Source organism: Colossoma macropomum, unplaced genomic scaffold (genome assembly GCF_904425465.1).
Source record: "Colossoma macropomum unplaced genomic scaffold, Colossoma_macropomum, whole genome shotgun sequence".
NCBI classification, from domain to species: domain Eukaryota; kingdom Metazoa; phylum Chordata; class Actinopteri; order Characiformes; family Serrasalmidae; genus Colossoma; species Colossoma macropomum.
The window spans coordinates 25,045,892-25,058,306 of NW_023494793.1; the positions used below are offsets into that span (position 1 = coordinate 25,045,892).

Here is a 12,415-nt window from a genome sequence, read left to right on the forward strand (position 1 = left end):
GCCCATCTTTTTTAAGTGTGTATGGTAGTATGCGGTTTTGGACGCAGGCATTCCCTTTCTCAAGTGCATGCTTAAAGTCAATGGCACCGCTCATGTGAAACATTTATGCCGCACATTTGTGAAATGTTTGTTGTTTGCTGTTCAGCAGAAAACACATTAACAATTTTGCCAGTTTTCTACCATTGACAGTTATGTAAGAGAACAATTGTTAGTTCCCAAACAACAAAAAAAGAACAAAAACATGATAAGTAGTCGTATGAACGCTGTCAAGTCACCAAAAAAGTAATTTGCCATTTGTCTTTTTTTATTAGTTACTTTGAAACATCGCAGTTTGAATTAAAAACGCTATATGATTAGGATAAATAAGTACGTCGAAAAATGTGATATTTTTATAGGCGAGTACGATTTATTTGTTTACTGTGGTCTGATGTGTTATTGTGTCTGAACTGCAGAGGGCGCTACCGCACAACGAATAGCGATTCTCCCAAATAAAAGCTGTAAAAGCTATAATACATTCACAAACACTCTGTGAAGATCCTACCAAAATCATCTCAAGGCCAGCTGTTTCTTTTAGGGACCCTGTACACAGGTCTGCGTGTTTTACGAATACGACTCCATCCAGGGAGGGTAAAGTAAGGTTTGAAAGTGACAACCCCAATGTTGGGGCCACTGAGGCTAATGTAAGGAGTCCGCGCATGTGCGGTGCATAAAAGAGAACGTACACTAGTGATGGAAAGCTCGATTCAGTCTCCTGAACCGATTCTTTTGAACTGCCAGTTTCAAACAATCGAACATCCGATTCAGTGATTCATTTTTTTGCAGTCAAGTCCACTGTATTGTCATTATGTTCTTTTAAGACGGGAAGAGTGAATATAATGTCGCTATTTGTAGTCACTCATTGAGTCTCCCATACAGAAATACAGAATATATGGCTCATATTCGAAAATGGCCAATTTCAAGTAAGTTATATATGTTCATATGTGACAAATATAAGTTGGACAAAAAGGAAATCCACATATGCTAATATAAGTCATATATTTGAAATCCATATGTTGCCATATCAGATTTCTGTATGGGCTGACTCGGAACAAAACACAAAGAGGAGGCCAGCAACTGTCTCTACATCTATATAGAAATACAGAAATATTTCTCTTAATGTGTCAAAATGTCTCATTTTATATGATCACTTAACTTGATCACATTTGGAAGGGGACTTGTAATTGTTTCAGGTCTTCAACACGTTCGTTAACATCGCTTAAGTGTTCGGATTTACGAATTGGCTCTGTGTATTGAAAAGAACCGGTTCGAGAGAATGATTCGATTCAGGAGTCGGACATCGTTAACGTACACACCGTCTGTCAGCTGTCTCACAAGCTCGGCGAAACCTGCCAATACCTGAAAACGTAACTGAAAACATGAATAACTCTTCGTTTTGAGCTCCCCTGTTCAACTGCGCTACGCCTGGGGCGAAACAGGGGGGGAAATAAATAAAAAATAAAAGTGACGACGTTCAGCGTGGGAGTGTCACAGCCCGAATCCCCGCTCCTCGCCGTGTTGTTGCTGTTAGCATAACTAGCACGTCTGCTGAGCCGTTTTGGTCGCCTCTCGCCTCTCGAAAGCTCCACCGGCTGCTAACAGAAGCCTCGGTTCGATATGTTATTTGTGGACTTAATGTAGAACCAAAGAAAGCGAAGACCCCCAGTGGAAGGTTAGTGAAGCCTCACAAATGCTATCTGCGCCTCCGCTTTGATAGCGAAGACGACGAGCCGTGCCGTGCTAGCCCTGAGTCGGTACATAAAGACTAATGACACATGCCTGTCCTGCTGCTCACTTACTCAGTCATGCTCGTCGCTTGCTTTAGTCTAAAGCTTAGCCTTTGAGCGAATTAAGCGCTGGGCCGGCGAAGTTCTCGTGGAGGCATTAATGCTGTCGACAGGTAAGCCTGCAGTTGCTCATATAGCTGTGTGACTGTATATTTTCATTTTCCACCACTAACGGGCTCCGTGCAGCTCAGCGGAGCTGCTCATGTCTTGGTCTGGGGTCTAGGGCGATGTCTTAATGTCTCAGCCCCGCTGATTGCAGTGTCAAACAATAACGTGGGTGGGATATTTATTGTATTTACTGCTGGCGCAGACCTCCGCTGTGTTTAGCTAGCAGATACCTCATTTCTGGACGTAATTCTGAAAGATGTTCACAGCTTTCACTGTGAAAAACGAAGCGTTGTTAAGTGAGGTGCCATTAATGTGACGTTAGCTGGCTGACGACTGGTTGCCAGCAGGATGAAGGAGCAGAGTCATGATGTTAGGACTGCAGATTGCTGTCACTGTTTCAGACACGTAGAACACATTCTAGCAAATTCTTGATTTTTTTCCCGACCTCATCCTCATGTTCTCTTTTAGTTCAATATAGACTGCATTATTTGAGGCAACACACACGTATAGGTTTGGTTGTACTGTAAATGACACAGCCATAAGTGGTAGTAGTAGTAGGTTTCATTTAAACATGATGCTTTGGTTGTGGGGTATGATGACAGTGTGTATATGAAAACTTCAATGTAAATCATGTCAGATTCATTTGCCAGCTCCATGATGTCACTTTCAATCATGAGCCTGTGCATCCTGTAGTAATGCATGTCCATATTTTTTAGATGAATATGTGCACCTGATTTGTTAGCTCTAAAAGAGCTATTTGTTAGTTCTTTTTGGCAATTGTTGGTCCTTGACTGGCTATACTGGCATGGTGGAGATGTCCAGTTAGGCAGTGCCAAGTTTAGATTTGGAAATATTGACTTTGGACAATAGATTGTTGCGGTAGACCAGCACAGTATCTGTTTGACATAAAGTGCATTTGAGTTTACAGCATGGCAAAGGACTGTGGCCATGATTAGTTTATATACCTGTTATGTAATTCCTATTAGTGTTAATGGGAAAGTGCTGTGAATCAGAGGCCTTATGGTCTGTCCAATTCAATTATGCATATTATGACATAATTTAGCTCACATATGACTTGAGACACATCATCAAGGATAGATTTAGAACCTTACTGGAGCACAGTGGCAGTTGTTTCTGTCGTCAGGTGCTATTCGGGCTGTAACCCTTTTAGTATGTGGCTTCTGGCAGTGGCATCCAAACAGCACTCCAACCAGTCTGACTCAAAAGACTGTTTTAGATCTTTTGTGTGCCTGTGGTTTGTGAACAACGTTTAGGTCAGCTTCTCTGATTTGGTAAATGTGTCTTGCTTTTGAGCAATCAGAGAGTCTTTTTCAGGCAGTTTATATATTTAATAATAATAATAATGATAATGAGGAAACCCATAATAATTGTTGACTAGTTGGATATAGCAGTTGGCTGATAATATCGGCTGATATTATATTGGTTTTATTGGTATTGGTGAAAATGATGCTTAGCACCACTGGGGAGTCCAATATGAGGATATCCCCTGTTTAAAAATATGATAGCAATACAGAGTGAACTGGTAAATTTGAACACTGAACACCATTATGCACCATTGTTGCAACAACAAAATATGTAAAATGTATGTGTACCTCACTGTTAGCGTGAGCCTAAAGCATTTTAGGAAACTGATAGAAAATAAATAAGTAATAAATAATAAGAGATAATAAGCAGGGAATAAACCCTTAATGAATTCTGGCTAGCTCCACCCCAAGTGCTATAATATTAAAATCATTAAAGATTGAGTTTCTGTTGTCTGTTTGAATTTCAGAATTGTGACAGTTGAGAACTTTCAGTCAGTCAAGCACTTCTTAACTAAAACTATTGGGGCAGATTGCCCAGACAAGGATTAAGCTCAGTCCTGGGCTATATTTTCCATTCATTGGAGAATTGGCATTCAGAATGCTGTGTAGTCCAAGGCTTAATCCCTGCCAAGGAAACCAACCCCTGGAGTACAAGATTAAAATCTTAGTCTGAAAATAAGTTGATATTAATGGTTATGTGAATTTATAGCCCCTCAAAATCGCAAATGGCCACAAAATTTTCATATTGTTCGGGGATAAATTTGGATTTAGCTGTGGACGATAGCTCAGTAGGGCTTGGGCCCTGTAACTGCTGTGTAATCAGAGGTTAAATAGAGATTTAGGAGCTGGGTAGAGCATTGCTTCTTTCATTGTGCCATTCAGTCTGTGTTAGCATAAGGGGTGGGCAATATGACAATGTTTTATCGTGATAAGTTACGACAAAGTATGCTTTTATGAGGATATCGCAGATATCATGAGAACCTAAAAACACTGAATGATTGCGTGTTTCATTAAGAAAAGAGCCTAATTGTGATGTTTAATTGGACTTGCTGTACTGCAGAATGTGAAATGTTAAATAAAAATCATTGTAGTTGTAGTTTTTGGCGTAACTGTTTTTTTCCAGTTACAGACTATATTGAATATAGTGATAAAAATTGTGTATCATGAAAATTTCCTACTTTATCCTGATATTGTACTTCGCAATATTGCCCGCTCCATCTAATTGCCCACTCTTACTCACTATCAAGTCTTCTTAATTATAGGCCACACTGAGCCCATTCCAGAAATGAGTGTCAACCTGGCTTGCTCATTCAAGTTGTAGACAACTTAAGTGCAGATAAAATATTGACATGCCAGTTATATGATATGTGTGACTAGAAACATGAACATATCGTTGCTCAGCAGAGATTTGTCTGAAGTCTGCAAGTGTGTGTGTGTGTGTGTGTGTGTGTGAAAATGTCAGAACATGCTGAGCTTCCTGGCTGATCCAGGAGACTTACTACTTGTGCATTGGTAGCGTAGAAGACCAAAATATCTTACACCACAGGCTGGCTAAAAATGAAACACACAGATAATGCCTAGCACTAGTCTTAAAAGGATTTGCAATGGATAAATCCCATTGTGGGTGAAATTTATTCTGGAACTTGACTCAATTTGTGTCAGGATATCCTGCCCAAAATTTAATTAGGAACATGTAATAAATACATACTGTGTACCCTTATCTCCCCTTAGTGCAATTTTACATAGGCCTGTGATAACATTCCTGCTCACCATAGTGCCTTTGATGGTTTCTTGTTACATACTCTGGCTTTTTATAAATGACTTTAACAGAAAATGTGTTTAGTGAATCATGTGATTTGTCTGTTTTTATCATAGATGCGTTCCTCCGCAGATATGAGTGTGCTACACTGGGTCTTTGTAAAGTGGTGATACGTTATATTTAGTAACTTTATGACCACTAAAGGAAAAAATGGGTTGTCGAGTGGTACATACAGTTTATGCAAAGGTTTTGTGCCCTGGTCAAACCACATTTCCTTTGCTTTTACCTTAAACAGTCTTACTGTATTTCCTCTTGCGTCCGCTTTAGCGTTAGGGGAAAAAGTGCTGCCATTATAATTGTTACTGTCTGCTGATGCTTCCAGGAACATAGCTGATGGTGTGTCCAGAAGCAGTAGCAGATATACTTTATGTACAGATGCACAGAGATACTAATACTAATACTATTGCTACTACTAATAACAAGAGCAACATTTTTTCTTCTGACAATTTATGGTGGCCTCTAACTCTGAAGCGCTTGTGGGAGCAAACACAGTGATCACATGTGGGATGAAGTAATGAAGTATAAAGTTTGTGAAGTAAAAACAAAACAAACAGAGAAGAAAAAGTAAAAAATAACCGTAAAACTTGTGGTTGTAGTGCTTTGCCATCTTTAATTTTGCCATGAAAGTATTATTAATCTAGTAATAAGGAATGGAATTGCAAGTTGCACGCAACATTTACAGATGCTGTGGAGCCTATTCTATTCTGTACACAATATACATGATGGTAAAGAAGGATATCGCATTATCCAGCATGTTTAAAAGTTCAGCCATGTTCACATGTATTAGTGTCTCGCTAGTTGCATGAAATAGATCAGTAACCGAACAATGATTTTATAAACCTGAAGTAAATTGAGGGCTATTACTGCAGTTAACAGTCACAAGGCATATACATATATATGTGTACACACACAGACACACACACACACACACACACACACACACACACATATATATATATATATATATATATATATATATGTAGCTTTCTATAGGTTGTGGTTTTGTTTGCTTTTACCAGTGGTGTTGTTAGGCATTTTATCAGTGTGAGCAATAGAGATTGCAAGATACTGCTTTCTCATTTCTGATACTGATATTGAAGCCTTAATAATCATCCAATTTAATATTTTTTATATCAGATGCATCATGCCTAAACCCTGCCCCATTTCCAGTCCTTCATTTTCTGCTGATATTGGCCTGATACTGATACCAAGTATTGTATTTGTAACATCTCTAGTCATTATAATTGAGTGTAAATGTGTGCACGTTTGTGTGTTACAGAATGAAATGCGGTTGCCGTCCACACCTCCCACAGCTGTTCCATGGCTGTGGAGACACACATAAGCTATTCCTCTTTTTTATTTTCCTCATGAGCCACTCGAGTTGTCTGTGTGCCCATCCCCCAGTCTTCCCTTGTGTAGTTTAGTATGACACGTTCTCAACTCGTCAAATAAATACAGACACACTCGCACAGGTGTACTCATACATACAGACTAGGGCTGTCACTGTTGTTTAGTAATGTATTGATTATTTTAACAGTTACTCAAGTAATTTAATATAGTTCCTCGTGTAAAACAAAAATCACCTTAATTCAGTCATTGTATTATGTCTAACCTTGTCATTTATTACACTGTGACATGCAGTAGACCAATAATTATCATGTTTTTTTCTAGTAAAAAAAAATCCTGGTTATAGATTATATCCCCCCAAATTCTGTTTTTAGTTGAAATGCTTCTTTTGAACGTTGGCCTGTTTTAATGAAAATATTTAAAGCCTCTGTGTACTTATTCGAATGATTTTCATCTAACTATTATCTGTAGTTTTTGTACTGTGTAATGAAAACTACTTCACCTGTTGTAATAGATGTTAATGTAAATGTGCATTCATTAGCTTCTTCTGGTGTAGATGCATGGCGACTTTCGTACTGATTGCCCTGCTGGAGAAACTTGAGGCTGCGAGCGATTTCCAAAGCCAGGCCCACGTTATTATATTGGAGTCACTCTAGAATTCAGCTATAGAAGCCTTTGGAGAACTATGTAGTAATAGATTTTCATAATTTTAATACATTAACACATCTGAACCACCGGGACATTTAGACCATACGTTTTTCTTGGATGGTAAATTACTCTCTAAGAATTAAGCAAAGACAGTGGGAAATTTACTCTAACGTAGCCTAATGGCTTTTTAAAGACCCCATAATAACTCAGTGTTTTAATAGTAAGAGTAAATAAATATATGTACAGATTTTTCCTATTATCTGTTGCCTTTTTCTGATCCTGTTTCTTCGCCATAAACAGGGATAAAATGAACTTTCTCTCTTCTAACAGTTCCAGGGCTAGAGCTAACTGCCCTAGACTAACACATTTCAGTTCCATGCACTCAAGCTAGACTTAACGTAAAGCACAATAAGTAGAACAGGAAGAGCCGTGGGGTGGATAAAGCTATTTTGTACGTAGCTGAGAGAGAACTAACTGCAGACTGGGGTTCAATCCCCTGCCTGGGCAAGAACTCTACACTATATCAATAAGAGGCCTTGGGCAAGACTCCAAATACTACCTTCACCTACATGCGTAAAATGATCAAATTGTAAGTTGCTTTGGATAAGAGTGCCTGCCAAATGCTGTAAATGTAAATGAAGTTTCTTAACAAACCTCTCTCTCTTTCTCTCACAATAAAGAGTCAGACATTAAAACAGGCAGATAAAACAGACAGGACAGCGCTTATGTGCTGCTAGAGGAAAGCGAAAGCATGCTGTTATGTTAAACCCCTCTTTTGGTGCGGACCTTTCTAAAAAAATTGCATTCCCACCAGCAGCAAACTGAACTAGGGTTCATTATGAAGCACATTGAGCCTCACGATTTTTGTCAGACTACAGTTAAGTTCTTTGGTGCCGACCCAAGTACAGGTGGAGTGGTCACAAAATGGCCAAAGTGAAGAAGAAGTTTGATAATTCCACACCAAACAAGAAGAAGTTATACGCAAAAAATTGGGCACCCCTTGTTACGTTTTTGATTTTCTAAGTGAAAATAAACTAACACATCCCCTAGAGAATTTACATATACATGTTTTAATACACAATTATTGTTTATTACAAAACCTTGTATTTACATTTTCGTTTACATCATTGTTGTTCAATTTTTAACATTATGTACATACATATGTATATATACATACATACATACATACATACATACATATATTTAAAAGACAACAGCATTATATAAATATATATCGTAAAAAGATAAACAAAGAAACCTTTAAGAAGACTTCTTACAGTAACAGAGTGGTAGGAGAACTGAAAATATGCATAATCATCATGCAAAGTGCTAAGTAATTATTGCTGATTCACTAAGACAGTAAATTTCAATCATTTATCTCTCTTTAATTAAGCAGTCGATCATGATGGCTCCAATACAGACACATGTTCATGCACAAATTTAGATGCTGCTTAAAAATTGTAAAATATAGTGTGTCTGCACAACTGTGTGTGGACATGTGTGGGTCTGTGTGCGTGTGTGTGAGACGCGTTTGCCAGTACCGGAAATAGCACCGTGAACGGCAGAGCAGTGGGCATAGATGCCATCACCTTTCCCTCTCCCCTCCTGGCTAATCCCTGCTGATAAGGCACACAAAGGTCTAAACGCTGGCTGCATCCTCCAGCAGCACACTGGCTGCCCATAAAGCGCCTTCTCTGGAACACTGTGATTGGCTCGTCGGCATTATCCACAGCGACCGACACACCGCCCTGCCCCGTGTCTTGGCTCCACTGTGGCCTGGGATGGCAAATACGGCGCTCTGAGTCTTCTTCTTTTCCCTTTTCTCCACGGTGTTTTTTAGGGCTTTTGTTTGAATTGTCCAGGCAGTGTAGGGGTGACTGTGGCTCGCAGGGCTTGTACTCTCATTCATCTCACTGGCGGACCTGAAGGCTTTCTGTGCTTTTTTTTTTCCCTCTGCTCTGTGTGCCGTCTCACACACAGCTCCTTGCTGCATGTATACTCGCGCACACACCAACAGGTAACCCAGCCAACTGTCACAGCGATTTTAGCCTTTGCACACGCTTACGCAAATACAGCCTGAAAGGCTATGCAGAGTCAGGAGGACTGAGATATAATAATGCTTGTTGTGATGTGATTGTCTGTAAACATTAGCCTGTATTGTGGCTGTTGGTTTGTTTAGTTGTTTACATGAGTTTACACTTGTACATTTCTTAAGAGTGTTTATTGATTTCTGGCTGTTAGCAAAGTGGGATTCTTAAGGAGTATCTGTATCATATTATTTTTATGAGACTGTCTCTTTAAAAAAGCTCTAATGTAAAGCACGTAAAAGCAAAAGCCTTTTCCAAGAAATTTCCACAGCAGTCTCATGATTGTATTGTCGTCACTGTTTTCACGGTGGATCTCATTATGAATATGATGAGAAGATAAGTCTTCATTATCCGTAAAGGGGATGATGTTGGACCGTGAAGTCCTGCTGCCTACAAGCTCGTCCTAATCTGACCTATAGAACAGCGCTGAGCTGTAGATAAACTCAGATACAAGTGATAATTGTGTTGGCCTGGCGAATTCCTTTTTGGTGTATATTAGCATAGCGGTACTACTCAGTTTTGGTAGTCTTTGCATAACAGTGTTTGAAGCCTAAATGGTCTCACAGAGTTTAGCTGTAGAGTGTTGCTGTTATTTTAGCTGACTGCAATTATTTTAGCATCGCTGTTATCATTTACTTGCAATGACAAATGTCAAATGTGTGATAAAAGGCAGCAAATGCATTTGTTGTGATACATTCTAACATCTGACTAGTTGCTTTAACACCTTTAGCAGATAGAAGTGCGTAGTGTTTGTTTTAGGCCTATTATGTAACTGCTTAATCACAATTGTTTGAGATGATCGCATATGATTGAGATCAGTTATTTAAGCCGACTGCACTCATTTTCCACAGTTGTTAGATTTCACAGTGTATTATGCTGCAACAAGCAAACTGAATTGAATTGGGAGGCAAATTAATGTAAATAATTTGTATTTTAAAAATGGCAACTTCTACAGGAGAAGAAAAAAAACATTCTTTAATTTCAGCTTAAGTTATTGTAAAGATTTTATTCCAAGTCATTTTCAATACTGCAATGCCTAAAAAGCGTTACAACTTCTAACTTGGTGCTCATAACATTGTTTAGAAGGCAGTGCAGTGTAATGTTTGTTTATTTTTTTGTTGGCTATGTAGTTAATTGTAATGTTTTATGTATTCATTTGTATGTATCCTGGCATAATTTGTGGTTTAGTGTATTTTTGCATATATATTTTAAGTAGCTTTGCTCGACTCTACACATGATTCTGTGTAGATGTAGACATTTGTGCGCACAACAGTGTTTCGCAGTATTGATTCGACAGTACAACCACTTCTGAGTAAGCATAGCTAGCAAGTAAGATGGTTAATCAGCCTGTTTGGCCCTTTAGACTTGTTTTTTGGTAGTTTCAAACCGTGAACAAGAAAAGAAGTCAGCAAGAAGTCAAACAGTCAAACTGTTTCTGTCTTCATTTAGGAGCTGCTAAGTATTGACAGCTAAGAAGCAAAATAGCTGATGAGCCGGTTTGGCCTTCATTTGTTACATATAATAAAAAAGACATTGTTAATTGCAATTTAAATGGCAATACATTGTAAGCTAAAATGTATTTACTGTGGAAGGCCTAGTAGAATGATTATGATTTAACTGCATTTCTTGCATTGGTGTAGACAGGAAATTGTGTGGAATTCAGGCGTTGTAACTGTGCTCTTAAGAGCATGGCTCATTGAGACTACTGTGGCTCATTGAGTTGTACCTAGTTGTGAAACTTGCCATGATGCATATGAAACCCAACACGGTTCCACACAGTATCTGCTGACAAGTAGTGAACAGCTGATGGAAATTTAGATTCACAGAGCCTCTTTTCTCCCATCATATCATCTAATAAATAAATTGAATTACTGAAGAAACAGAATGGACCCTCATCCACGATAGTACTGTAGGATTAAAGGCTGTGAACTTACATCATCAGCAATTACTCATTCAGCTCAGTCAGTTTAATGGCCCTGGACAGAGTTAAAGGCCTTTTTATCTAATATAGTGAGACACAGTTTGTGCAACATTCAGTAAATCAAATACTTTTAAGTTCAGAAAAGAGGTGCTGATGATTGTGCATGCAGTTACCAAGAGAAACCAGGGTGCACTTTGTTGTACAGTGCTCTGTTTTAATAAACATTTTGCTCAACTTTTATATGGTGTTTTGTAAAAAGGTCAGACGTGAATTATTGGCATTTTTCTCCATTCTTATTATGCACATTTTAACACTCCTGAGTAAAATGACCAACATACAAATCAGAGATGTGGAAAGAATGTAATATTTGTTACAAAAGATTTGTTTGTGTCTAAGTGACACAAAGTGCCAAAGGAGAAGTTAGAAAGAAATCAGTCTGGAAAATCTTAAAGGGGAATTCCACTGTTTTGTGCTTAGATCATTCAAATAATTTAAGATGTGAACAAAGTCATTCTAGTCACTTGATGTGAAATGCTCTGCTCTGGAGAAACCTCACAGTGTCAGAATTGTTCACAGTAATGCTGGTGACAACCAGGCGTCTGAAGCATTTACTGTCTCCATAAAATGGTTCTCAATACATTAGCCAGGATGTTGTTTAACAACTGTTTTGGCCTAAAATATATATTATTTTGATCATTTAACGGCAGAGAGGTCCATGTAGGGTGTTTTTAAGGCAGTATAGTCCCAGTGTTTCCCAACACCAACACTCTAAAGAAGTTAAAGCCAGTAATGCACCGTTTCACATTCAAACCACTGTGAACGACTATGTTCACACTTCAGTAGAATTATTGAGAAATTTTAAAACAGAGGTGGAATCCCCCACTCAGTTCTTTCAAGAACTGTGCCCTTTCCCCTTTGCCTTTCACTTTTCACTTTCACTTTCTACTTTCAGTGTCCAACTGACTTTGCAAATTGAGCGTTAGTGTAACTCCTGCTGCAGTCTTTATTAGGGCTACTAATACTTGATGTGTAATTCACTATGTCAATGCTGTATGCTGATTTGCATATTTATGGTTAATTCTGACTTTTTTTTAATGCGTTTACATAACCATCACCATCTGAATGTGTTTTTAGCGCGCATAGACAAAAAGTATGCACTGAGAGGTTTCTTCTGATTCAGAACTTGGTTTGCAGCATCTTAATCCATAATTATGGCACCTTTCTCCAATTACCCGTTTCACCACAGCAGGTTATGTTGGTTATGTGCTACAGAGAAGCCCGCTTAAATCTCTGTGGTCTGATAGTTTTTTAAACTACATGTTTGTAGCTGAGGCACT

At 38.6% G+C, this 12,415-nt stretch overlaps 1 protein-coding gene across 2 annotated transcripts in view; it reads left to right on the forward strand.

Annotated features, from left to right (window-relative positions):
* Positions 1-1,334: 1,334 nt before the first annotated feature.
* mib2 (mindbomb E3 ubiquitin protein ligase 2) overlaps positions 1,335-12,415 on the forward strand; it is a 95,188-nt gene continuing 84,107 nt past the window's right edge. The window contains exon 1 of one of the 2 annotated variants that reach the window (XM_036578930.1): positions 1,335-1,936. In XM_036578930.1, coding sequence (XP_036434823.1) covers positions 1,924-1,936 — 13 coding nt within the window. In that variant the 5' untranslated portion in view covers positions 1,335-1,923. The remainder of the gene's footprint in view (positions 1,937-12,415) is intronic. The other variant, XM_036578931.1, reaches the window with a different exon arrangement.